The 26636-nt window shown below is 39.5% G+C and overlaps 5 protein-coding genes across 8 annotated transcripts in view; 3 read left to right on the top strand and 2 right to left on the bottom strand.

Moving 5' to 3' along the window:
• The window catches only part of LOC116851495 (derlin-2), a 5051-nt gene extending 801 nt beyond the window's left edge, over window positions 1-4250 (top strand). The window contains exons 2-6 of the mRNA XM_032830947.1: window positions 80-145; window positions 251-418; window positions 581-703; window positions 767-930; window positions 1147-4250. Of these exons, the coding sequence (XP_032686838.1) occupies window positions 80-145; window positions 251-418; window positions 581-703; window positions 767-930; window positions 1147-1249 (624 nt within the window). The 3' untranslated portion in view covers window positions 1250-4250. The remainder of the gene's footprint in view (window positions 1-79; window positions 146-250; window positions 419-580; window positions 704-766; window positions 931-1146) is intronic.
• LOC116851492 (protein phosphatase PTC7 homolog) lies at window positions 3813-7161 on the bottom strand. Its single transcript, XM_032830943.1, has 6 exons — window positions 6991-7161; window positions 6531-6907; window positions 5253-5432; window positions 4726-4924; window positions 4377-4633; window positions 3813-4017 (listed from the first exon to the last, which is right to left on the bottom strand). Exons 2-6 carry the CDS (start codon window positions 6778-6780, stop codon window positions 3968-3970), a joined length of 936 nt encoding a protein of 311 aa, XP_032686834.1. The 5' UTR covers window positions 6781-6907; window positions 6991-7161; the 3' UTR covers window positions 3813-3967.
• Window positions 7162-7576: 415 nt separating this feature from the next.
• LOC116851491 (GTP-binding protein 128up) lies at window positions 7577-9775 on the top strand. Its single transcript, XM_032830942.1, has 8 exons — window positions 7577-7805; window positions 7869-8034; window positions 8289-8419; window positions 8606-8845; window positions 8938-9106; window positions 9177-9306; window positions 9408-9530; window positions 9609-9775. The coding sequence occupies exons 1-8, from the start codon at window positions 7764-7766 to the stop codon at window positions 9709-9711; spliced, it is 1104 nt and encodes a 367-aa protein (XP_032686833.1). The 5' UTR covers window positions 7577-7763; the 3' UTR covers window positions 9712-9775.
• A 371-nt stretch (window positions 9776-10146) lies between these two features.
• On the bottom strand, window positions 10147-13161 carry LOC116851485 (centrosomal protein of 131 kDa). Its single transcript, XM_032830931.1, has 10 exons — window positions 12880-13161; window positions 12568-12661; window positions 12388-12460; window positions 11840-12281; window positions 11488-11705; window positions 11235-11394; window positions 10911-11167; window positions 10665-10836; window positions 10382-10545; window positions 10147-10285 (listed from the first exon to the last, which is right to left on the bottom strand). Exons 1-10 carry the CDS (start codon window positions 13081-13083, stop codon window positions 10147-10149), a joined length of 1923 nt encoding a protein of 640 aa, XP_032686822.1. The 5' UTR covers window positions 13084-13161.
• A 1859-nt stretch (window positions 13162-15020) lies between these two features.
• On the top strand, window positions 15021-25578 carry LOC116851487. 4 transcript variants are annotated; one of them, XM_032830937.1, is made up of 7 exons: window positions 18882-19834; window positions 19921-20079; window positions 21227-21323; window positions 22336-22509; window positions 22858-23033; window positions 23329-23693; window positions 24018-25577. In XM_032830937.1, exons 5-7 carry the CDS (start codon window positions 22916-22918, stop codon window positions 24861-24863), a joined length of 1329 nt encoding a protein of 442 aa, XP_032686828.1. In that variant the 5' UTR covers window positions 18882-19834; window positions 19921-20079; window positions 21227-21323; window positions 22336-22509; window positions 22858-22915; the 3' UTR covers window positions 24864-25577. The 4 variants fall into 4 exon arrangements, with proteins under 4 accessions (XP_032686827.1, XP_032686828.1, XP_032686826.1 ...); XM_032830936.1 differs by lacking the exons at window positions 18882-19834; window positions 19921-20079; window positions 22858-23033 and adding an exon at window positions 15021-15882; XM_032830935.1 differs by lacking the exons at window positions 18882-19834; window positions 19921-20079; window positions 22858-23033 and having other exon boundaries at window positions 20129-21323; window positions 24021-25578.
• Window positions 25579-26636: the final 1058 nt, after the last annotated feature.

Below are 26636 nucleotides of genomic sequence, written 5' to 3'. Positions count from 1 at the left end.
ATATATATATATATATATATATATATATATATATATATATATGATTTAAAAATAAAACAATTATATGTTCATGTTTTAGCAACTAGATTTGGTATCTCCATTTCAATTATATTTTAATCCTATCCTCATCATTGAACAATACCAGGTATGTAAATTCTTACATAAAATATATCTCAATAATTTAGAATTGTTATTGAGCAGTATATTTGCTTCACATATTTGTTAAATAATGTTGCTACAAATATTTCAGATATGGCGGTTGATAACAACATTCCTATTCTTTGGAAATATAGGGTTCAATTTACTCTTCAATATGATTTTCACATATCGATATTGCCGTATGTTGGAAGAAGGTTCTTTTCGCAGGAGAACAGCTGATTTTGTAATGATGTTCATTTTTGGTGGAATATGCATGATTGTATCCTTGGCAAATTATTATCACAATTGTGATTGTTGAAGGTGTTGCTACTTAGTAATACTATATTATGAAGTGATGTCACACTATCAAAATATATACTTTTAAAATATCAAAATAATACTTTTAAAAACATTTTATTGTTATTCCTAAACTATATTATAGACTTTTGCGTTCTTTGTCAATCTGCTGTTCCTGGGACATGCATTCACGATAATGTTGGTGTATGTTTGGTCTCGACGAAATCCTTTCGTCAGAATGAATTTTTTTGGATTGTTAAATTTCCAAGTAGGTTTTGTTAAAAGCTAATTACTGAAAGCTAAGGCTGAAAGATTACTTTTGTATTTGCAGGCTCCGTATCTACCATGGGTGCTGCTAGGCTTCTCAGTACTGCTTGGTAACACGATATGGGTCGATCTAGTTGGAATGGCAGTAGGACATACATATTATTTCGCGGAAGATGTATTTCCACGGTTAAGAGGAGGTTTTCGAATCTTGAAAACTCCGCAAATACTGTAAGTAAAAATTATTATTCATTATTATACTTAATATTAAATTTTGGAGTAATGATTATTTTATAAAAGTTAAATTATAATTTATTCCTTAATTAAATTTTTATAAAAAAATAGAGAAAGAGAGAGAGTCTTGTATTAAAACTACTATTAAATAATAACATGAGGCTATTAATGATGGATATTAATGATAATGTTTAATTTGTTTATTCTCTTCAGTAAGACTTTATTCGACGCACATCCGGAAGATCCGGATTATACGCCGCCACCGGAAGATCGGCCAGGTGGTTTCAATTGGGGACAGGAGGCTGATGTGCAGTGATTGAAATTCCATAGCTCACTTCCTGATGTTGTTTCTGATGTCACCCAAGAACGTTGCAGCAGGCAGCGGCTCTATTGTTGTTCCTTCATCCTCAGAATTACAGATAACAAGCGCTCGGATTTGCACCCAAAGATGCGTTATGAGATACATGTGAAGGGTAATATATAGGCTGTATAAATAATTGGATGGTTTCTTTTAAACAAGAATTTCCCAACAAACTTGTGGAGTCGACGCTTTTTTAGCAAAAATTCGTCACAAGGTCAAATTCCAAATTTCATTCAAAAGTTAAAACCGATAGCTTGCAATCAAATAATTGTCGAGCAAAAGTTGTCTCAAAGGAAAGAAAGAAAAAATAGAATTCTAGTTAAGAAAATATGTGTAAATTATTAGATATTATGTACGCAGATGAGAAATCTGGATAGATGCGTACACTGACACGCTTATTGTAGTAAGTCATTATCAATTCTGTTTGACTTCGTATGTACATGTTCATATGTGTCTTAACTATTCGTTTCTGCGTACAAAATCTAAATTTTACTAATGAGATTAACTTTTTGGTAATCAAGTGTCGTGCTTCTAGTATTACTGTGAAAAGAAATGATTTGAACTGACTTTAAAGTATACAAAGCGCTGCCGAATTATATTTCTAGTTTTCAATCAGAAGTTCTCTTTCTAATGCATCTGGCGTGAGCGTAACTGTATAAAGATTTATAATTTTTGGTTATTATTAAGTTGTTGCGTGCAGGATGTTCTGTACATAACTTCATATCATGTATAGTAGTTAATTTTGTCTTAATATATTTTAGTGGCTTTAATGGCGAATGTTAAAATGTTTATAGATTGTCTGGATTTTGGGTTGATTTTGTAATTCAATAGAAATGATATTTTTTACACCTGGGAGTGCGATTAAATTAGCATTCCGAGGGTTAAGCCAGTTTAATCGTCTCTGTCGCAAATGTGTACTTCCGATTCCGCGGTAATTATAATACTTGCAAATTCGTTAGATTTACTATTTATTGAGAACGACATCACTTTTGTAAGAACAACATTTACGATCGGTGGCAACTTTTGTGATACATTCACCGTACTCATAATTTTTGCAAATATTAAAGAGAGGGAGAGAAAGAAAGAGAACAAAAAATGCCATTGCATGGGAGACTATTTTAGTGTATTAAAAGCATTTAATTATATTTATTATGGTAGCGAAGTGTATAATCTAGGCAACATCTACAGAGTACAAATCGTTAAATATAAACTAAAGAAATAATATATATATATATATACACACACCTCCCATTCTCTTTGTTACATATATATATTGTGTACTATGTGAATATAACAGAGACTTGCATTGATTGTAGTTAATTACTGTCGTCTCTTCTTTTATGAAAACGATGGGAAAATAAGGTTCCTTCTAGAATCAATGTGTTGCTCAGTTAATATTTTTTAGCCTGTTGTATACTTTCAGTTTTATGTTCTGAGCGCACTTTGGTCACAAATTAAACAATTAGTTAATTACTTAGAAATTGTTGATAATACGAGTTATTAAAAATTTATAATAGCATGGAATATTTAAATTTTTTATTTAATCTTTTCGTTCATGGAATAGTGAACATTATTTTGCCACATGCAATTAATAAATGACAAAATTGGAAGCAGATTTTTTCTGTGATCCCATGATTATTGTACAATAATATCGTAAACAAAGTAAATATGAGTTTTTAACGTGAGTATCGTAAACGAAATAAATATGAGTTTTTAACGTGAGTATCGTAAACGAAGTAAATATGAGTTTTTAACGTGAGTCGTCTTTACGATTGAACATTAACATACAAATTTATTTTATGCAAAACATTGATTTATATAAAGAAAAAGAAGTTTGGAACTCCCGATTTCGAGCAATAATTGTTCAAATTATACAATCTTTAGGATTCTTCCGTCTTAAGCCACACAGTCTTTTTTTATTCTTTTAAGTTTGTCTTGCATTTTTAGAACTGTAAAGATTTCCTTATTTATATATATTTATCTTTATTTTTATATATTTGGCTTCCAGGATCCTGAGAGGATATTAGGATACTTAAATCCTTTGTTCGACGAATATTTAACATCTTATATTCGTATTTCTGATGTAAACATCTTGATTTCGGATTTTGGAATCGTTATATCCTTCAGAAATTCTGGGATTCCTGGTACCTTCTTAAACATTAACATTATCATTTGGACAATCGATATAATCAATGATTACATCTACGATTGTTTCCTGTTACCACGCGTTTGTATTAACTCTTTCAGTACTCAAAATAAGATTCATAAAGATCAGTTTTTATTTGTTTTCCAATTTTATACCTACGCAATCTTTTTTTATACTTGTTGGCTAAAGAAAGAAAATGACAAAAAAAAAAGTAAAAACTGACTGATTAGCTGAAAATGACATGTAATAATATATAGGTGCTGAAAGGGTGGATCGATAAACGCGTTCGCCATCGCCAAAGAGTACTTTAATAAATAATGAAAAGTTGTAAAGAAAACGAGTAAGAAATAATGAATAGGATAAGAGAAGAAATGATTTTACAAAATCATTTATTTCGATTTAAATAATAAATGATTAAAGCGCAATAGGATATCAACGATGTATAACTGAATACACGTACGCAATGACATGGACTATAATACAATGATTATCGGGGCTCTATTGTACACTCGGCCTTTATTGTTTTATCATATTGCCACTGTTGCTAAAAGCACCGTGATGTCGTCCGGCTTACCACCTGGAAGATTCGAAATTCGCTTTGCACACTTTGTATCTCTTGTCGCAAAACATTTTTCACTTAATTACTCTTAAGTATTTTTTCTAAACGTTATCTCTGGTAACCTATTCATACTGTGAATCGACGTTATTTTGAGAAAGTACATTCAATGAAAAACAGTTTTTAAGTTTAATTAGGATTTATGTCTTTTTGTAAGAGAGAAAATGATAAATAAATATTTAATGTTTCGAGAATTGGAGTTACTTTTGAATGTTTTTACGAGACTCTTGTAAAAATAATTTTGTCCTATTTACATAAACATGTGATATTAAGCGAAACACGATAAAAGTGATTATAATATCGTTTCATTTTTTACATACCTATTGCATCAATCCCGTTCTTCTGGGCACTTTGAGCAAATGGAGACATAAAATCGCCGTCGAAGGCCAACCTGCGCGCCATCCAGGCTATAGAGTTAGCGACGTTTTGTATCTTCGTCGGGTCCCTTTCACCTTCAATCTTCCGCATTTCGGTGACTAGCAACTGGTCAGGCACATTGTCGAATACCCCATCGGTCGCCAAGAGGATTACATCGCCGTCCTCGACGCCGAAACTTGAAGTGTCGGCCGATTCCGGACTATAGAAGAAACAGAAAGTTATTTTTTCCATCCTTCATTGCGCGAATACGATATTACATAATTAAGTCGATAAAACATAAATATGATCAACCTGTCACTAAGCACCAGGCGAGAGTGTCCCGGAGGTGGCAACGATAATTGGAAAGGAGTGTTGAAGTAATGTTGTTGCTCGGACGACCGGTGTACAACTTCCCCTCTTCGTACGACTACGAAGCCGCTATCTCCTATATTGGCTGTGTAAATGCTGCTTGTCTCTTTATTGAGAACTATGACGCATGCGGTGCTACTACCTGAGAACGATATATAGCGAGATAAAAAAAGTGTAAATAAATAATGACTAGTTCCAATATTAATGTGATATTTTATTCCCGCGATGTGATGAAATGCTCACTTTGATTAATGACGCATCTTTCGTCGTTTTATTTCTAATGTTTCATTAACATTTCAGTTTATTTCATCAGAAGACTTCTTTAGTAAAGAAGCAATCTGATTCAGTTCAATTGAAACGTTTATGAAATATCGGAACTAAATCAATAAATGATACGTTGTCAACCTGGATGCTAGATCAAGCATTCCAATATTAATGTATTTGTGACATTTTGGATGCAATTTACATACCTAATATTGGTTGTTTACTTTCTAATAATTCGTAGTAACTACGTGCTAATAAGCCAGCTGGTTCTGTAGGTGCAAATTTGTCCACAGAAACTAGCCTCTCACAAGTTTTCATCAAGCAACTGGAGAACTCTCCTGGATCAATTCCATAATGTCGCCATCCCCCTACACCATCAGCTACACCTAAAATATCATAATTTAAAGTAATTAGGATATAACTGAACATATAATTTTTTAATTTTTATTAGTTAATTTTACATTGTCATATATGGAACCTAATCACAGAATATAATTATGTATAAATAACTGCATAAAGTAAAATAACTTATTACATCGTAACTTCAGGTTCAGAGTCCACATTGCTTTATACACTTAATAGTAATCCATGTATAGGATTCATTAAACTGTTATTTTGCAAACAATCTAAAGAAAGAAGCTGAATGAATAAGATATAATTTTTTATAATTTATCTCATATTAAAAATGCATATATGTAGAAAGCAATAGATTAAAAATTTCAAACTACAAATATTAAATTATATATTTCATAACTAGAAACAAATATGCAAATTTAGACAATTAGTATGTTTCTTTTTTAGTTTTATATTTTCATATTTTCTGTATTTAAAAATGAAATAAATATATGTTTCTTTTATGAAGCAGGGAAACATAGAATATCAAAGAAAATAGAAAAGAAGACAAAGAGATTTAGGTTCTATCTTTTAATTTTATAAGTTTTAAGATTGTCAGCTGTATTTTTTGCCTTTGAAAAATGTTTTTGTTCAGAAACTTCAAGTAGAGAACAGTGAACAAGAGAATAAAGAAATTATGAGAAATAAATCATACTCTCAAATCCTTATTCAGAATTCTTTGTTATTAAAAGAAATGTCTCTAAATATGCTTATAAGCTAATTAGGAAGCTTGTAAATCCCAGATACACCTTTATCAATAAAAAGAAGTTCAGAATCTTGAGGACAATGTTCAGAATCAAAAGGAATGGCAGGCTATTAATGATGAAGTGAAATCATGACAAAATTTTAAATCTATTTCTCCTATAGATATACTTTACATTTGCACCTTATACATATAATTCTTCTAACTTATCCATTTTGCAATTAATGTATTTGAAACAAATAAATTATATGTATGTATATAAAATTTGAAGAAAATAAAGGAACAAATTTTGATTATGTACGGCCAAGGGAATCAGGAGAATAATCGTCGACATACGTCGCGTCGCTTTCTCTCCTTCTTCCACTTCCTTATTCATACTTTTTCGTACCTATGACTTCGCCAGCCTTGAATTTGGCGCTGAACCAAGCGTCGTCGCCGAATTGACCTCTACGCATTCGACCCCGCTTAAAGTCCTTTGGGAAGCCGCATACAGCGGAGATGAACGAGGCCTCGTGGCGCTTGTTGTTCGCGACAAAACCCGCGTTCGTTTGCTGCTCGGCGCCGCAAGCAGAGTAGCTCGCAATGCTGTTCCAAAGCGCTCGCGACAGCAGCCGACCGGTCCAGTAGATTGACTGCATCACGATTCACGACGCCGAATGCTAGACTTTAGAACGGCTCACGACCTTTGCACAACTAGCACCAACACTGACGAGGACGACAACGGATTCACGACGTGCATCCTTCTTCTTGCACCTTCGTCTCCTCCTGCGATAGCGATAGGTTATTCTGTACTCTAGACACTCGTTAACACCACAATTCGAATGCACTTCACGAATATTCCAACTAACCTCTATTTGTCACTTTCACCTTGTTTAGTTCGCTCAACGAGAACCGTCAAGCCTAAAAGACCGTGTAGCGCGAAATCATTCGTAATTGCCCTCACAATCCTCGTTCGTTCACTACACTATTTGTGAAATGCATGCAAGAGGGTTCACAACCGACTCGACGTACCGTCACGTGGCGCGCTAGTGTCGACGATTATCAATTACAATCGATTTCAGAAAGCTGATGTTTTATTGGTGGTGTAAGTTCCGATCCACAATAGGTGTAATAAGCTTTAAGCTTAAGAAATTGACCAATCACAGTCGATTATTTTCCTCAAATTTGACTGTGATTGATCAATTAACGCTAGAATTAAGAGCTAGAAGGTTATTACGGAAAGCAGCATATTGATTGGCTGTCGCGCGAACTTCCGCCGCGCGGCAAGCATTATCGCGTCCTGTGTGCGGGAGCCATTAGAGTGAGAAAAAGTATATTTGTTTCACTTTAACTTATTGCATTAGTTCGGTGGTGCAGCTAAAAAGAACAGACTGTAGATCCCTAGTCTTCGACTACTAGTAACAAGAAGAAAAAGACGGTTTCCCATCTAGTTACTCCAGACAATCTATGGTGTACCATGGCGGATTTACCATATGTACGCGCACGTGTAACGTATCCTATACGCGATAACATTGTTATTTTAACGTTTTTATAATTCTAATGATGTAACAAGATCCTTTTGTCCCAGACGATTCGTTTTTAAGTCTTGGATTATTCTCAACGTTTTTTTACAAATTCAAGGATGAGCACGATTCTGGAGAAAATTGCCTCTATCGAGGCTGAGGTAATCTGTTTATCAGCCTCGCGATTTTTGGCATTGTTGTTTAACAATGAACTATTCTTGTAGATGGCTCGGACTCAGAAGAATAAAGCGACTTCTGGACACTTGGGTCTGCTAAAGGCGAAATTAGCCAAACTCCGGCGCGAGTTGATCACTCCGAAAGGTGGCGGTGGAGGCGGCGAACAAGGTTTTGAAGTCGCCAAGACCGGTGATGCTCGCATCGGCTTCGTCGGTGAGCTTCTTTAATTGATTGATAGATATTTTATGAAGTATAATTGTTACAGGCTATATACTATTGCATTGTTGAATTAATATTGTTGAATAAATTTCATTCTAACAGATAGAGTCTGGTTTTACTAGTACTCCTTGCTTTCAATTAGAGAGATTATAAAGTCTCATTGGAATATGACAAGATTTTAATTGTTATATCACATATAAATATGTTCTCAGACAATCTCTAAGATTTGACATAAAATAAATGTATAGGTTTTCCATCTGTTGGGAAATCCACTCTTCTAAGCACACTGGCTGGTGTATACTCTGAAGTAGCCGAGTACGAATTTACAACACTTACTACAGTTCCTGGATGCATAAAATACAAAGGTGCAAAGATACAAGTGAGTAAACAAGTGTGTGCTCATTAATTCTAATTTGTATTAGATGTGCACTATGCATGACTGTCAATGATATTCTTTAGGATATCCTCGATGTCGCTTACTTTGATGTTTTTTTATATTGCGATTTGGAGTCAAATGTACGCGAGAGTAAAATTAAATAAAATTGTAACGGAATGTACCTTGCAGCTGTTAGATCTTCCAGGTATTATAGAGGGTGCAAAGGATGGTAAGGGACGTGGACGACAGGTCATAGCTGTGGCACGAACCTGCAGCCTGATCTTCATTGTTCTGGATGTGCTCAAACCGCTTGGCCACAAGCGATTAATCGAGCATGAACTGGAAGGTTTTGGACTGCGATTGAACAAGCAACCACCAAATATTACTTTCAAGAAGAAGGACAAGGGCGGTATAAATTTGCAAACCTTGGTAAAAAGAATATCTCGTCGACAATTCATCGATATTAATGTGATCTGTACGACGCAATATATCGAGTTTAGAGAATTGTTGTATTTTCTTAGTGTATACAATCCGAGCTCGATTTCGACACGGTGAAGATGATCCTGTCGGAGTACAAAATAAGCAACGCAGACATCACATTGAGGTACGATGCTACCTCTGACGATCTGATCGACGTTATAGAAGGAAATCGCGTTTACATCCCTTGCATTTATCTATTGAATAAAATAGGTAATTATATTTAATTGATTGATCATAATAAAAGAGGAATCTATGCGCTGACTGCTGAATCTTTTTACAGATCAAATAAGTATAGAGGAGCTGGATATTATTTATAAGATTCCACATTGCGTGCCTATCTCTGCACATCACAAATGGAATTTCGATGATCTACTAGAGAAGATGTGGGACTACCTACAACTCGTTAGAATGTAAATTTATATCTGATTCTACATCGTCGTAAGACAGTTAGGTTAATCATCAGTTTAAGTTTTATTCTATTGAATTTTAACAATATTAATCTTTTTGGCAGTTATACCAAACCGAAAGGACAACTCCCAGATTATAACGCGCCTGTGGTATTAAATACTGAAAGGCGAACCGTCGAAGACTTCTGCAATAAACTTCATAGATCGATTGCGAAAGAATTTAAATAGTAAGCCCTTGAAATTTTATCTATGGCAGAAAATCATAACGTATAGTTTGTGGACTTTAACAAAATAAATTGTTACAGCGCGCTAGTATGGGGTTCATCGGTGAAGCACCAACCGCAGAAAGTGGGGAAGGATCATCTTCTTTGCGACGAGGATGTTGTGCAAATTGTAAAAAAGGTGTGATCTTATCGTTGTATTGCTACTTCTCGGCGTAAAAATAAAATTTATTAATGAGATTGATATGAAATATATATAATTAAGTTCATAAATAATCCTTAATATAGAATCTGATAATGGAATCCAACTGTGATCGATCGAAAATATATAACGGGTTTAGTCGTGACTAAATAACGGGCGACAGGTTTCAGAGAAAGAAACGCGAGATGGCGTTGGGTACTACATTGCCTACGATAGACTCCTTATTAGTTTCCAAGTTCCTCCGCTACGAGTCGCCACTATCCTTAATGAAGACGTAGTACGACAAACGCGCGATACAAATCAAGAGAACCTTTTATTTTCATGTACTTTAATTTCTTTATTTTACGTAGAAAAGACCAATTGTTTCTTATATACATGTACATAAATAGATACGCGTGTATAGACTTAAAAAGTAAACTATTATAAGGTCTTTAGAATATATTCTTTCCTTTGTTGATCCAACAACTTTTCTAAATGTTTGCACTTTGAAACGGCGTCGTTGAGTTTCTTATTGAGATCCTTTATGACCAAAATTTTCTGAGTGAGTACGAGTTTTATCCTGAAATGAAACATGATACGTTTAAAAGATACGCACACATCGGTAATGGCATTATTGGTTTTATTCGTTAACGATTCATATATTTGAATTTTTAACCTGCTATGCAATTGTGCCATAAGTTGGTCCCTATTAGCATTATTCCGGGTTATTTCCTGATACAACAAGGCAATCTTGTCTTCTAACTCTCTTTTTTCTGTTTCAATCTCTTGTTTCGCTATTTCTCTCGCGTTGTCTCTCTCTATGGTCAACTTTGCGACTGTCTGTAAATCGAATAGTCGTCAAGTTGAAAATGTTTTAATGGAACTGCAGGAATTATATTAAATCTCTCTTTCTCTCTCACTTACTCACTTACTCAATTAATCGTATTTATTAAACTTACCTGATCCATGTTACGTAGATTCGACATACATTCTTTAAATTTATTTTCCGTTTTCTCAAGTTGCTCTTCAGTGGATGCAAATTTTTCCTCTAATAACAATAATTTGTTTTTATAAACGATTTCACTTTTAATCGCAGCTTGCAGTTTTACGTCGTATTCTTCTTTCATCAGCCTGAAAGATATTTCTGTGGAGTTGCTATTACTACAATAATTTCTACGAGGTCGCGAACACATCGCTCGGCTTACACAAATTTGTCATCGAAATTTTGCTGTAACTTTGTTCGCACGTCGCGCGACTCTTTTTCCAATCTGGATATAGCGATTTCTATCTGCTTGTCCCTCTCTCTCTGACAGTCATTACGAATCGTGGCTTCTGCTTTCATGAAATTCGCGCTTTGTTGCTTCTTATAATCATCCGCCCAGGCAAGCCATTCTTTCCTCAAGGATTCTTCAAAATTTTTCTTCGCACTCTCGTGTTGCTCCTTTAGTATTTCCGCTTCTTTCTGCGGAGAAAACCTTTACGCTTGGTAAAATATATTCTTTCCATTTCCTCTTTTTCCTAAAACATACCTGAAAGCGCGACTGCGTCTGTTGCATCATCGCGCTTGTTTCCTGGTCGCGTTTCTTCCGCTCCGCCAGGAGATTCGATCTGTTCCTCTCGAAACGCTCCGCGAGTGTGCTCTGCAGCGTGTGAAAGTGCGCTTCTTGTTTCTCCAGTTTCTCCTCATATCTGGCCAAGTATAATTTCATTATGGTTCACGTGCACCCTCTTGAAAAATAACGCTAGGAATCATATATAATATACGCGATCCTTGCCACGCACCGTGCCATCAGTATGTCCTTCTCCTTGGTCAACAACTTCTCGTGACTGTCTGTCAACTCGATTCGCAGTTGCTCCAATTGCTGATTCGATCTACGCAACGCCCGCAATTCCACGTCCTGTAACTCCTTTATGTGCGCGCGTCTCAGCTCCTGTATCTCCCGTTGATGTTGCTCCATCATATTATGCAATTCCGGCTCTAGCCCCTTCACCGTCATTTCCTGCGAGATCGATCAATTCTGCATGATATCTAATTATTCATCGCACCGCGTGCGATCACATTGCGTGACTAAGATCCGACCAAAGGAAAGAATCACCGAAACTTATTGCAAATCGATCAGAATCGAAAGATCACCTTGATTTTCGAGGTCTTCATCTCCAGCCATCGTTCGCGCCGTATCTTCTCCGACGCCGCGACGTTTTCCTTCGCGCGTTGCAGTTCCACTGTGTGTCTCTCGTTAATTACTTTTATATCTCGTTGGATCTTCCGCTCCATCTCCTTCATTTGTTGCGCCAGAGAGTCACATTTCTGTATGAGATCGGTCTTCTCGGCGATCAGCTGTTCGATGAACTTCTGATGGCGTTTCACGATCGTCCTGTACCTGTTCTCCAGCTCCTTCGTCTTCGTGGCGTGACATCGTTTTTGCGCGGTCATTTTGTCGCACGCAGCCTTACGCTCGGACTTCAGTTGGTCCTTCAGACATTCGATTGTCGCATTCTTCTCTTCTATCTGCAATTTCGCGATCTCCAGATCGTCCCGCTGGCAACTGGAAATCTGTCTGTTTCCCGTCTCGTATCTGCCAAAGGAGTGATATCATTTGTAAAAGACTTTCTCCTATCTTGGATTATATCGTATCCTACGACACTCCGTCGAGTGAATCCATCGATCGATAATATTCTCACCTGCTGAGACCCCGACAAGGTGAAATTATAGTCGTCGCGCTGTTCGCAGTAACATTATTCGCTTGTGTATCTTCTGAAGTAACAAAGATTGCAACATTGTAGGAAAATCGTTTATTCTAAAAGAGGGGGACCAAGTAACTTAAATACAATTAGTGACGTTAGTCTGTTAAGTGTTAATACCATTTTCGAGGGTTCCCAAGAAAAACATTATGTCTTCATAGGTTGTGGCGAGTGATGTGCATTTTTCACCGGTCACATCCCTCTCAGGCTCGATCTGCGCTTAATCGTGGTTATTTTGTAATAATTGTATAATTACAATGTAATTAGTATACTATCACAATTAATTAAAACTGATAAAAGAGAATCGTACATCTTAATATCGCAAAAATTAGTAATAATAACGATTGAATATTAATAATCTTTCGATAAATCAGCCTTCGGATTCGAATCGACAGATATCAGCATTTTAAGAAAAACTTTTCGGTCGCTTACTTGATCCAGACAATTGCGCGATGCTGGCTCCGGATTGGCGTCGTACTTTATGCACATGTCAAATTGTTTGTACTTTGCAATTTCGACACTGCTATCTTTTTCTAATTGATTTATCATGCCACATAATTGTTCAAATGAGCCGGATGATTCGATTAGGTTCTGGTTGAAATCGCGCTTCTCCTCACATAAACTCTTGGTCTCCATATTTTTTAAATTTATTATATCTAATATGCAAGAATTTTCTTCAATATATATTTGTTGGACGCCTCACAGTGTCTTGCGTTGCTAAAGAATCACTGCCTGAACTGACTAACAAACTTGCGCGCCGTGCACACGCTTTTATTTACACGTTGACCGACGATTGCCATGGCGATGCACGTGCCACAAACAAGGGTAGTCTCCCTTACCCGGATCACAGTTTTAGGGAGAATGCACATTAGTAATTATTAGATATTCGAGTATCTCAATATTTTATTTGCGTTTAATTTTTATTTTTCATTTCAATGAACAAAAAATTTATTTATTTTTCATTTCAATGAGCAAAAAATTTATTTATTTTTCATTTTAGTGAGCAAAAAATTATGTGACTTGCGTGACTGCGAGTATGTGCGATAAGCGAATATTAAATAATTAAAATTATAGCAGTATATATTAATGAGTAAATAAAATCAAACTTTCTGCTTTTCATTATTTTCTATTAATATCGATAATTTCGATAGGATTTGACGATTCTAAGGGGGTGAAGAGGAAGCAGCCGTGCACAATCACGAAGGAACGTTCCGAGGATGTTGATTGTGTTATATATGCGGTCACCGTGATTATGTTTACGCCACTGACCGGAGAGAGACGACGTTGATGAAAAGACGAGCAATGACTCTGCCCTTTTCAAAAGTGCCGACTGTTATGGAACTCTTGTGCGTTATGCACTTTTCTGCGATCGACTAATAACGTTTCAGACCGACGCGAAGAATATACCGCGACGCGAAGTACATGTCGGAACACATGTCGGTACGTTAATTGTATTTCCGTCGAGTTTCAAAATATTTAATCGAATTTTCGTTGGCACATCGCATTAGTTGTATTTTTCTGATTAAATCGTGACTGCGCGAGTGTTAATGTCAGTGATAGTGCTAGTGCCATAATAGAACAGTCAGGAGCAGAATACTAGATTCGGAAGTCAGAACGAAAGATGCAGGGTACCGAGACGTGGACATCGTATATTTCTAGATATGTCAAATTATTTATTATGCATGATACTTTCAATTTTAGTGGATTTTTCATGAATACTTCCAATTTTATGGATGTTTAATGAATTTACCGAACATAAGGAGAATACCCAATATGAAATTTATTGGGTCAGTGACAGGTATTGGCTTGATTTTTTACTTTTTTTAACGATCAACCGGTCACCTTCTACGATAGAAATAGACATCAACAACACGAATGTTATTAGAACATTGGCGAAGTATCGTAAATAATTAGATCACGATTGCGTGATAGATGAGTAAAGATGATTCGCAAGTTTCTAATAGAATAAGAAAATGATAAATATAGAACTAAATTACACGATTAATATATAAAACTAAAAATTTAATTCGAGATAAATGTGTTAATAGGGCACACATATCCTATATATCTCTTAGCGATTGGAGAAGAAATAATGAAGGATAAGGCACGATAAAGGATAAAGGGCAACTTTTATAGCCTTGACAAATTTATTATTACGTGGTTCTTTTCAAGTTCTTCGCAATTAAAGCACGGCCACCTGATAATTCGACTACGTTATGATCACCCACTTCCTACTCAGCCTCTTTCATTTCAACTCTTGGTCAGGAAAAATCCTACGCGGCAAAAGACCTGCCCTATCAGGATTTTGTTGATTTTACCATCGTATCGTTTTACCTTCGGGGTGGTTTCAGGATTTCATATGGTCTGACAACCCTCGCTACACCGTCGGCAAACGGCACAAGGGTTGCTTTTCTCACGTAGTCGCGATTGTCGGCTGTCGGTGGCGCTCGCGGGGCGAGGTTTCCTAGGGGTTTCTGTGCGACGGGGGGTGGCGAGGAGGGAGGGAGGGAGGGCGTACGTGCAGCGGCCCTTCCGACCCCTCGCGGCGTACGGTGGTACGTACCGTAGGAGAATCGATCTAAAACTAGGAGTCGCCGCAGTAACCGCTGGGAGGAAGCCAGTGTTACAATTCGGGGGCCCCGTATGCGCCAGTGAAATCTTAGACGCCGGTTAATCGTACGTACGCACGGTGGTCGTCGGGTCGCCGCCGCCAGGTACGTCCACGTCGACGGACGTACGTACGTCGCAACCCCTGCGCTCCTCTGTTCTTCCTTTCTCTCTTTCTCACTCTCTTTATTTCTTTCTCTTTCTCTCTCTTTCTCTCTGTCCCCCTCTCTCTCTCTCCTTCTTTCTCTTTCTATCTGTCCTGGGGGCACGGCACACACACGGGTGGCCGGCCGGGGGTGGCCGTGCTTTAATCGCGGAATATAACGGCGGGTGTGCGCTTCTCGCGTGCGTGGGTGCGAGTAAGCGAGACGGAGCGAGGCGCGGCGCCGCGGCTGCGACGGAGACGGCGACAACGTCTCGGCGAGCCGCGCGTGAAGAAGCGAAGTCAGGACAGCCGTTATCAGCCAGTAAATCCAGCCAGCCAGCCAGCCAGTCAGCTAGTACGGGCGGTCTATTCGGCTAGCAGTGAATCCAGCTAGCCAGCCAGCTAGACCAAGTGTCGCAGCGCGTTTCGCTCTCGCGCTCGAGAGACAGAAGGAGAAAGAGAGGGCAGGGACGGAGCAAGAGAACGAGGGAGAGAGAGAGAGACACCTTGCGAGGGTGTACGCGCGAGAGCAGGCTGGGCGGACAGCGCGATCGGAGAGCATCCGCCGCGATATAATGCGACGTGCACCCTTCTTCCTCATCTTGGTGGTTCCTTTGGAATAAAGCCGCGCGCTTGCTGGGACGGTTCCTTACCTGCAGGGCTATGACGTAATGGCAAGAGAGGTACGCATATCCTTCCGTACTCCTCTTCCTTCGCCGCACGCATGCAGCATCCACCCTATGAGATACATCCCCGCGGAGATTATTTTTTGTATTCCTTCCTGTATGTATGTATGTATGTATATATGTATGTATGTATGTATGTATGTATGTATGTATGTATGTATGTATGTATGTCTATCTGTCTGTCTGTCTGTTTGTCTGTCTGTCTGCCTGCTTGCCTACTTGGTTTTCTGTCTGCCTGTCTCTTCCCCGTCTGTCTGTCTGTCTGGTTATCTATTTATCTGTCTGTTCTCCCCATTTATGTATTGCTCTTCGCCGCGAACGAGGGAGATCGTCGTCGTGGAAGTTCTCCTCTCCGCGGAGGACGTCTCTCGGTGACCTATTTTCACGTGACCTCATGACACCCGACGATCCTCGGCTTGCACCCCCAGAGTGCATCACCCTCTCGGCAAGGCCGAACGACCGAAGGGACGAGCCCTTCGGCCCGCTTTCCTCTTCGATGTGCGCGTTTCTCCACGAGAAGGTGTTAGTGCTCCAGTTTTTCATTCGTAGATCCTTTGGCTTCGTTTTACTCTTCGGGAATATCGCGTGTATCTTGGTAGTTCTCCTTCGGGAAACTCCTTTACGGAATTCTGCCGACCGAGGATATTCTTCGGAAATTACTCTCGTTGGAATTCCTGAGGTTTCGCGCTCCTGCGGCTCGGTTCGCTTCATGGGGGTATTTCGCGCGTGTGCCTAGGAAACGTTCCTCCGGCAGCTCTCGTCGATTGCCACGAGATTCTGCCTGTTTCTGAGGATATTCTCCGGCAATTATGTTACCCGACAAGTTTCTGAGATTTTTCACCCTGTCGCACGGCGCGCCACGTCCCAGCAGCGTCCATTGTGACGGACATGCTTTTTCTTCATTTGTAATATGGAAGCATATAGTTGTAGAGACACTCGACGCTGTTGTCCTAGTTTGTGGACATGTTCTGAGTTATGATTCGAGTCGTTTATCACCATCCATGACTTCTAAGAGGAATAATAAATAGATATATACACTCGAAGAGATGTATTTGAACGTATCTCTCGACAAATAAGAAATCGAATGTCTGAAAGAGTGTTTAACCGATAAGGCGGTGGCGCGAGTTCAAAGAAGATACTAGAAATCTTGAGGATACTAAAGGATAATGAAATATTTCTTTTTTTTTGTGTTACTCCATTCATAATTGTTTTCCTTCGGAATCTTCCTGCTTTAAGACAACATGTTACCTCTGTGTATTATTTTTCCAATAATATCACCCTTTTAATAATTATTTTTTACATAATCGTGTTCAATGATCATTTATATAACATTGATTGGAATATTTACATGTGTATTTTTAAGAGTTCATCATTTTCATCACTCTGCTTCATCAATTTACAAGTTTCTTATCGTTTCATTTCACGTTTTTCGAATCACCAGAACTCCTCTAGCCCCTTCGAGTGTCTGTCGCGAATGTTTTCTCCACTGACGAAATCTTTCACAATATCTGTAGTATTAGCAAAATCCTCCTTGTTGTTTTATTCGCACATAGAACCCTTCTTGATGCCTTTCCCGCTCGCGGAGTCCATTTCGTTACTTTGTTCCCTCGTAGATACTCCTTCGTTCTCCCTCACAGAGTCTTTACGTGGATTTTGTCTACGGGTAGAAACCTTTTTTACTCTTTTCCCGCTTATAGACTCGTTCTTATTGTCTCTCACCTCCTTATAATCCTCCCTACTGCTCAGCTCCTCGTTGGTGGATTCTGTTTCGCCGATTTACAAGGATCCTAGAATCTTGGTATCGCCTGCAGTCACTGGCGATGGAATCTCGCGCGAGGGCAAGCCCGTAGAATACAAAAGTTGAAATTCAATGCGCCCTTTGCAAAATTTCGTTCTCTCGCAGCGTGTTTACGTTAAAAATTATATACGGCGGGAACGCGAGAATGTTACTCTTTCGCTGGAATGCTTTTCTCGCTCGTAGAACGCTCTTTACTTCATTGTATACACCTCGTCGCTACTTTGCATGCTCGCAAAATTCTTCTCGTTGTTCCGCACGCTCGCAGACAAAATCCGCTCCATGCAAAATCTTTATCATCGTTTGTCACGTTTCGCAGAATTTCTGTACCCCTTTCGCTTCGCCTTGAAGGCCCTCCTCGCTCGCTTTTACAGTTTCGTGTGTGTCGGACTCTTTAGAATATTAAAAAGGGCCTTTTATTGCTTTGTTTGCGTTTTTTGGAATAAAGAAATAGCGATAAGATAAATAAATAAATGAGAGACATACAGCATGTAATGGATACACCTCTCTCTCTTTCCTCTCTTGGTCGAAACGATTTTAAGAAAGGAGTTTCTTTTTTTGGATTCCTAAGAGATGGTAAATCCTAGCAAATTTCTTGTTAAAGGATGCACCTGAGTTCACGGATTCCAGCAAGAGATGGATATCCTTGTGTATTACTCCCGTGCACGTTCGCTCACATGTGTGTCACATAATTTTTCACACAAATAAGCCGTGAAGAGAGCATTAATGAAAAGTAAAACGAAGTTTTAATTTCCTCGTGACATATATTCAACGTAAACGCGCGCGTCTAAGAATAATGTGTCGATCGCACGTATTGTCGACGTAAGTCTTTGTTTTAGCGTTGCTTTCGCCTTTTGGAATTATTGCGAGAATTCCGCGATTTTAGAATAAAGTCAGCCGCGGATGACTTGAAGTAAATAAAAAATTTGCAAAAGTTGTTGGCGGCAGTTCTCGACGATACTTCGTTAAGAGATGCACCTGGGTACATCTACGTCGCACAGGCCGCTGCAGCTGCAGGCGGTTCCCTATTTGCTCGTTAGCACGTTGCTATGTTGTTTACTAAGTTCCATCCACGAGCGAGTTCGCGAGTGCATCGGAGATTGCAAGGGGTAAGGATGAGTGAAGGAGGGAGGGAGGGAGGGAGGGGGGGAGGGGAGGAAGGAAGGAAAGGCCGATCCTCGTACTGCTCAGACAAATATTCAATTTCGAGGCCTCCGACTCTTAAATCTCGGAAATCCTAAATCCTCGGGCGTCGACCGTTTTGATTCTTTGATCCTGAACTCTCAGCTTCCCGTCCGATCCTCTTCTACATCTTTTCCCGATGTTGCTTTGGATTATCGTGCTGTTATCGGCACGTTATGATTTGTCGAGGAAGTTCCTCAATTCTCGCGTTATTAATTGGATGTACAACTTTTAGAATGTTTCGCGGTCGTTTAAATGTGTCGCGTGAGCGAAAGCTCAGAAAGCACCTTTGAAGCACACGCGTGTTAGATGCTGGTTGATTTAAATTCCAATTTTCGCCGGCTGATAAAACAGAAATGTACGAAATATAAGCGGAGCGAGGTGTAACAATAAATAGGTAAATAGACAAATAAAATTCTCTTTTACATATTCGAATCGAGCACTCGTATCTTACCGGCGTGTCACGCGTAATAACAAGGAAAAATTGCCTAACACAAATATGATAATAATACATTAATGTGGTCGACGAATGACCGGCAAAATTGACGCGCAGCATAGAATAAATAAGCGAAATTGCAAGTTAAGACCGGTTGAATCAGGTCAGTGCTTTTGAGCATGAACTGCGCACGCTCTCTCTTTCTCTCTCTCTCTCTCTCTCTCTCTCTGCACCCTTAGCGCCACCCCGTTGAAGACTAGGGACAACCTCAAACATAATGCACCCCTTCGGCTCACATTATTCCGAGATCGCCAGCGACGTCGGGATGCAATCTCGCCGATCGAAGAGTGCAGGTGTACCCACAGTGCGAAGTACGACAAAGTGCTGCGAACTCAATAGATATCCGCGAATAAATCGTACGCAGTAAATTCGCCCCTCGATCGGCAAATTAATGCGATAATTATTCACCGATAAACCCGCCGGAGTAGCCGCCGAGTAGAGAGAGTCAATGGAAAGAGTTTGCGCGAGCCGTAGCAGTAAGTGCCTTCCGTTTGCGTATACTTTCAATACCGTTTAATCTAATCGTTCGTATGATTCGATATGAATACTAAGCTGTTCCAAGTGTATCTAAATGTAACGCAAGAGCAACCGAGTGCGTCGTGAGTCTAAAGTCTACGCTCGTGGAATTTTCCTGGACACTCGAACGTTCAAATTTCTCGACACCGAGATCCGAGAGGAGAGAGATCGCTAGATTCTTACGCATGTGGAATTTAGAGCGAAAGTAGGTCTAAAAAACTGGGCGCCCTCTTGAATTGCAGAATGTGTGCTTATAGTTGCATGGTAAAAATAATTCTGCAAGCAGTTCGTATGTCATAGTCTATGTTTCTCTTTGTTCTCTCGTATTAATTTTTCCTTCTCGTTTCAGTTGTCCGTGTGATAGCCGTAGTGGACTCAGGACAATCCCTTTCTGGTCCTATATGTCCTGCATGTAATTTATCCACATGTATCTTTACGCTTCCCTCCTTGAGAACAGCGGGCTTGTACGAATTTGTTGTTAAGCTGCTTGCTTCGTCTCGCAAAATATGTCCATTTTGCAGGGTGAAATGTTCGAAAGTTTCGTATGCAAGACTTTATTCTATCAGCCGTTACAACATGGTTACCATGTTGTATGTGTGTGTGTATGAGGCTTGCCGGGAAATTATTTACTCCACTTAACATCTGGGCGACGAGCGTTTGCCTGGGTCACCTCTTCAAGCTTCTATGCTTTTCTTGCAGCGAATTATTTTTAAGTTATGTGTGAGTCGTCGCTTATTTGCCAAGTCCCTTTGTCTGTGGCTGCGCAGCACGTGGCAAAACTAGTCAATGATCGATCGTTCACGCATACGCGCGAGCTTGGATGAGAATCGCATAAATTTGGAAATTCGCCTGAGATATCGCACGATCTTCCGGCGATAAGTGGCGAATCGTATGTCACAAACAGCGTTGAATTTGCTATCCTACCCTTCTTTAACGTTCAATATCTTTATTTTTACAAAGGGCTTTTTAAATGCGTGTAAGCTTGCACGAGCTTCCGGAGAATATTTAAGGTCAATAGTCAATCGCAAATGTCAACCATTTTTAACCTTAGCTGTTCATTGCGGTGCAGCGTGTACTGATATTTTTTCATCATACTAAAATTGATCGAGATTGCCAGTCATGCCCTTTCTGCTATAAAAATTTCTTTTGATATTTAATCACTATCTACCTAAATTCTGGATTATCTCTAGTGTTCCATATATTTTCGCTCTCGCACCCCGTAAAAGAGAAATGTCGTTTTTCTTTCATCTGTTCTCTGTGTGATATCAATGTGTGTGTGTGTGTATTTTAATTGTTGTGCACAAAGCAATATTAGGGGTTATTTTCGATTGTATTACGTAATTTTTGCACAGGAGTTACGGACCAAGAGACCTTTTAAGATATGGGACAGCTGGCGTAACGTAAGAAAGGGATTGGTCGTTAGCAATTTCGAAGAGTTGATTGTCCGGGGTAAGAAACATGTAGATCTAATGAATTAAACTCAAACACTAGCTAATTTATAATAAAACATCGCTCGATGTTAGCGCACTCTTCGCTTTGTTCGGAGTCATGCTTCTCGAATATTATGATGATCAGAGGGAACACTCAACAATTAGTGATTTATTAACCGTCTGTCGTTCGTATTACCCGTGTTGTTTCTTGGTTTCGCAGATTAACGCAGATAACACACCGTAATGTGTCTTCTCTCTTTTCACGACACTCGACGTATCGCTTTATCGGTCGCGACATATTCTTCTCACGTGGAACGTTTTTTCTTCTTCAAACGGAAAGAAAATTTAATCTGAGGATCTCGCGCTAAGCGCGAGAAGGTAAATCAGATGTGATCAGTTGTCAGATCAGTTGTTCGTGAAGAATAAACAAAAAAATGTAAAAAAGAGCACGGAGGAAACAGAAAAAGAGGGGAAAAAAAAATCGATTCTCGTCGCGACGCGTACTGGATAACTTCTGCGAGCGTCACGCGTGCTTCCGGAGCACTCTTTCTCTCTGTCCGGTCGGCGAGGAAATATTTCCGGTCGGAAATATTTCCGCGCGCCGTATCGCGCAGTATTGCATTATCTGTAAAGTTCCTTTGAAAGTGTCGCTCGCGCCCAACATTTCTCACAACATTTCTCCGGAGACAAAGCGCCGTTCGTTCGAGGACACACCACACCATTATTCGCAACTGCGCCCATTCACGCGATTACACAGTACAGGCGGCACGTGGCATACGCACACACGCACACGTCCTGTCATCGCGCACAGCACGCGCGTACGCGTATACACGCACACGCCACACACACCTGCGTGCGCGCGCGCGCACACACACGCACACAACACACACACATATGCAAATACACACGCATACGCAAACACAAAAGCATGCATGTCCTACATGTGACACGCAACCAAGAGTGTTGAGGCGTTATCGTGACGTCGAACGCACGCACCCCGTAAGCTTCAACCGTCGCGATGTTGCTTTTAGGTAAAGAAAAGCTCGGAGTGCCACAAAATGAGAATGTCTCGTTAGTTTTGGAGTCGGACGGCACGCAAGTCGAAGACGGCGAGTATTTCAAGACTTTAGGCAACAACACGATCCTGCTCTTGCTGCGACATGGTGAACGCTGGTGTCCCACTGGCGTCGACATCATACGCGCTGGTACGTGAGCGGGATCGGTTACACCGATCAACTTTTTAGGGGAAATCGGCAACTTGGTTGAGGTGGCTAAGGTTGAAGCGACACGGAACGACAGATCGATCTGTGAGCGAGAAGGGCGTATCTGAGGGATTGTATCGATGAGACGTGTAACGGTCTGCTCGGTTGAAAGAGATCAGGACATCGGGAATGTCGAGGGGATTTCTTTTTCGTGTTTCTTCAACGTGTAGTCCGTAACGAAGCAGAAGAAGTTGAATTCTTACACGGACCTTTGAACGATCAACCAAGTAGCTCTCCTTCTATTATCAAGTGTCTAGACTGTTCTGGATTTTTGAACCCTCGAATATACAGCTTTAGAGTCATACGCGCTGCTATGTAAAGGGGATATTACAACGATCAACTTTGGTTGATGGAAATCGGCAACTTGGTTGAGGATACTAACCTCGAGGCAACTAAAATTGATCAAACTGAATTACACGTGGCAACTGAATCCTTACACACACACAAGCCTTTAAACGATCAACCAAGTAGGTTTTCTTCTTCTTCTTCTCTTAAATCATTTAAATGTCTTGGACTCTCTCTTTCGATTCTTCTTACCACCCCGAAAACCTCTTTAGACTTTTGGATCCGTAAATTCTACTATGACTCCCTTCAAAAATCTATGAATCTCGCACTCTCTCGCGGTGGATTACCGGCACTGATTTGTCACGTCTTGCAGCACCGAACACTACCACCACCCGTAATCAATCCTCCGTCTCCTCCATCGCGCTATACCGATTATCGACCGTTAACCCCTGTCTTCTCTTCTCTTTGTATTCCCAGCAATTTCGGCAATCCCGAAAATAGTCTGCGAGACCATCCACGCGCTGGAGTTGCACGATGAAACACCATCGTGGAAGATTATGGACAATAAAGGACGGGTTACAGTGGTGCTGCACTGGGACCAACGTTCATCTTCTACGTCGCAAGTGCAGCAACAGCAATCGAAGCCGGGCCAGGACGCCCAAACCTCCAAATATTCCCCGACTAAGAAAGCCGACCTGAGCGGTGCTCAACGACCGTCTCTGGTGATCCAAACCAGCTTGGATAAGCTCGGCTATGACGGCAAAGGGGCGCACCTGCCCGGCGAGATTGCTCCGACGCGGTACACCAGTCCGCGAATCACTGTGATAAATCATGATGATATGGTATATTCAACTATGATTTTGCCTTGTTCCGAACGTTATATGTGTGTGTATGTGTAGCTTTAGATCTTGTTCTCTTCTCGACATCTACCGTTGACATTTTACGAGCTAATCAATAAGTCCAAGTCAAGATACGATCGAATTAATGAGATCTTTACATGAATGACCTGAAATTCTCTTGAGAAGGTGGCAATTGGAATATTGTTGTTGCGTCAATCTCTTTACTTTCAAATGCGTTGCTTATCGTTACATTGAATCGTTTGCTCTATACGTAGCAACCGAGCGATTGCTATCGTACCATCTTCAACTTTGTGTTTGTCCCAACAGCAGCAGCCGGCGCAGCCTCATGCCATGCCGGGCCGTCTCGTGAAGCAAGGCACGAACTCGTTCGACAGTACGACCATTCACATTCACACACCAGAGTGCTCTAACCATATCCACCAGCCGGTCGCGCGAAACGGCAGCCCGGTAAACGGCGCCGATGGCGGTGCCGTTGGCGAATGCGACTTCCACTGCTGTGCGTTGCATGAAGAGGGCCGCAGGATTGCCGTGCACAAGTCGGTTGCGACGTCGCCGATTCAAGATGCGCAGCATCAACAATACCAGCATCCACATCATCATCAACAACAACAACAAACTCAAACCCAAACACCATCGCCGCAGCCACCGTCCTCCTTGTCAGACGGTACCAAGCGACCTGGTTTGAGCAAAGGTCACGTGCGCTTCCGCGACACCGCCGACGAGGAGCTGAGCTCGCGTTTGGCCAGCGTACATTTACACCACCATCATAATCACCATCAGGAGCACGATAGCTCCGAATCCGAGACGGAGAACACGATAATGGAGGATGAGATCGTGACCTCGGAGAAGTTTTTGCTGCTGATTGACCAGCTGACGGTCGATCAAAAGCACCATCTCAGCATCAAAGACATCGGCATCATTCTGGAGCGACTCAGCTCCAAGATCCTCGACGTCGAGCGGCTGGATCGCGAGAGCGAAAGCGAGGAGTGTTACAATTGGACGATAAAGGCTATCATAAGGGGCGATGTTCTGCGGGAGCTCGGGGTAATCTATAATGGGAATTACTACGCGATTTCCGAGCATCCTGGCTACAAAGAAGAGTCCGAGGAAAATAATGACGATAATGAGGAAGAGGAGGAAGATAGACTTTAATATGATGCTGGATACTAGATAGATAGATAGATTATACATCTATTCATGATTATTATTAACTTAGGACGTTGTAACGAAATAAGAGCGGGGAACACCACGTGGTTTCCCTTGGATCCGAGGATTTTTCGATTCTTAAATCTCCGTGCGATTTGAAGGTCCGCACCATTCCCTGGAATTTTCCTAGGATCTGTCCGTGATATTCTAGGATCCACGAGGATTCGATTTCTTCCAGAATTTTCCTGGGACTTTCTAGGATTCTCTTAAAATTTTATATCTGCAAAATATAATTCTGAAGAAACAATATGTTTAGGTCCACAAAATATATCCATATCGTTTACAGATTGCGACGAGAAACATTTTATTGCGCGTATCAGACATACTTCAACTTTTTGTTTAGTTTTATATAAAATTTGCTTCATTTGTAGAATCCAATTTTTTTTTCATATAAAAGCACAATTTTGCTATACGTTCAGCTTCCAATCTACTTTCAGACAACATTCTCTCCAACATCTTTGTTATATTTCTAATAAATTTTTCTTCAGTATTATGCATTTTTATATTATTATTTGTCAACATAGTATATTTATATTTTTTAATAGTTGCTACAACTTGTTTCTTATGTTTACCAATAAATTTCTATTATATAAATTCCTTCCTGTATACATTTTTTTTACTTATTACTTTATTATTCTTGTGTGTTTTACTTATTTTTTTAGAATAAAATATTTTTGTGATATTTATAATATTTATATTTTCATTTTTTTAAATATAATCGCCACGAATACAGACGATTTACTTTTTTTTAGAAACACACACACACACACACACACACACACATATATATATATATATATATATATATATATCATTGTGTAATTTATAATAAATTTTTTTTTAAATATAATTGCACCGATTACATACAATTATCAATTATCAATTAGACGTGACGCTTTCGCATCGCTTGATATATGTATTTTAATACGTATCTCAATTATTACATTTAAAAACGACATATTAGAACGTTATAGTCACAACAAGAGACTTAAACTTTGTCACATTTGTAAAAAAAACTTAAACAATTGATCGGAAGAAAAATCCGATCGCTGAAAATTTGTATTTTGGGTTGTGATAATTTCAAATTTCAGGATTAACTGCACTATAATTTTTATAAGATTGGTCACAATTGAAAGCTCATATTAACGTTTCATATTAACGTTAGAAATGCAATTAGATTTTTCATTACGGCTTTATTTCCAATATTTTAGTTGGAAACACGATTGTCGCAAAAACTCCGGAAAAGCTTCTTGGTAGCATCGTATATTATGAACATAGTCACATTTCGGTCTCGGTCTGTCATTCTTGGACTCGTTTTGTACTTGGCATCGCGACGCTACCGCGTCGCTTGATATTCAACGCATATAGAATGAGAATTACGGCATCAAAATAACACAATCGATTTATCTAAACTCGCCTAAAATTTGATAAATTTAGAATTTCTCAGAGATCTTCTAGGATTTTCCAAGACACTCCTAGAATTTTTTAAGATTTCAGGATCCCTTCCTTAGAATTCCTTAGGACTCTAACAAGGGACATGAAAGAACTGTCCCTCTTCGATTTTGATGCGCTTTGGATATGTTGTAGAGCATCAAAAAATAAGAGACATATATCTTTTTTATATCGGCTTATCTCAAGGTTTAGGGGTTAAAACAGTCCCTTGAAAAAATAAACTTTTTCATTATTATGTAATAATTCCTAAGATATGAGGTATATGAA

Source organism: Odontomachus brunneus, unplaced genomic scaffold, assembly GCF_010583005.1.
Source record: "Odontomachus brunneus isolate Ranch 3 - 2012 unplaced genomic scaffold, Obru_v1 Obru_scaffold_176, whole genome shotgun sequence".
NCBI lineage: Eukaryota > Metazoa > Arthropoda > Insecta > Hymenoptera > Formicidae > Odontomachus > Odontomachus brunneus.
The sequence above is the reverse complement of the archived record's forward strand: the minus strand, read 5'-3'. Positions and strand labels throughout refer to the sequence as shown.

Bases quoted from the DNA above. Each gene is read 5' to 3' on its own strand.
- LOC116851485 (XM_032830931.1), bottom strand. From the start codon at position 13,083: ATGGAGACCAAGAGTTTATGTGAGGAGAAGCGCGATTTCAACCAGAAC. The intron at 12,662-12,879 runs GTAAGCGACCGA...GATTAAGCGCAG, and splicing joins CGCGCAATTGTCTGGATCAA to ATCGAGCCTGAGAGGGATGT. The intron at 12,282-12,387 runs GTGAGAATATTA...CTCCTTTGGCAG, and splicing joins CCTTGTCGGGGTCTCAGCAG to ATACGAGACGGGAAACAGAC.
- LOC116851491 (XM_032830942.1), top strand. From the start codon at position 7,764: ATGAGCACGATTCTGGAGAAAATTGCCTCTATCGAGGCTGAG. The intron at 8,846-8,937 runs GTAAAAAGAATA...GTATTTTCTTAG, and splicing joins GTATAAATTTGCAAACCTTG to TGTATACAATCCGAGCTCGA. The intron at 9,307-9,407 runs GTAAATTTATAT...TCTTTTTGGCAG, and splicing joins TACCTACAACTCGTTAGAAT to TTATACCAAACCGAAAGGAC.
- LOC116851487 (XM_032830934.1), top strand. From the start codon at position 21,143: ATGTGTGTGTGTGTGTATTTTAATTGTTGTGCACAAAGCAATATTAGG. The intron at 22,510-23,328 runs GTACGTGAGCGG...TTGTATTCCCAG, and splicing joins CGTCGACATCATACGCGCTG to CAATTTCGGCAATCCCGAAA. The intron at 23,694-24,017 runs GTATATTCAACT...TTGTCCCAACAG, and splicing joins TGATAAATCATGATGATATG to CAGCAGCCGGCGCAGCCTCA.
- LOC116851492 (XM_032830943.1), bottom strand. From the start codon at position 6,780: ATGCAGTCAATCTACTGGACCGGTCGGCTGCTGTCGCGAGCGCTTTGG. The intron at 4,925-5,252 runs GTATGTAAATTG...TATCGTTCTCAG, and splicing joins AAGTAAACAACCAATATTAG to GTAGTAGCACCGCATGCGTC. The intron at 4,634-4,725 runs GTTGATCATATT...TTTCTTCTATAG, and splicing joins CGCCTGGTGCTTAGTGACAG to TCCGGAATCGGCCGACACTT.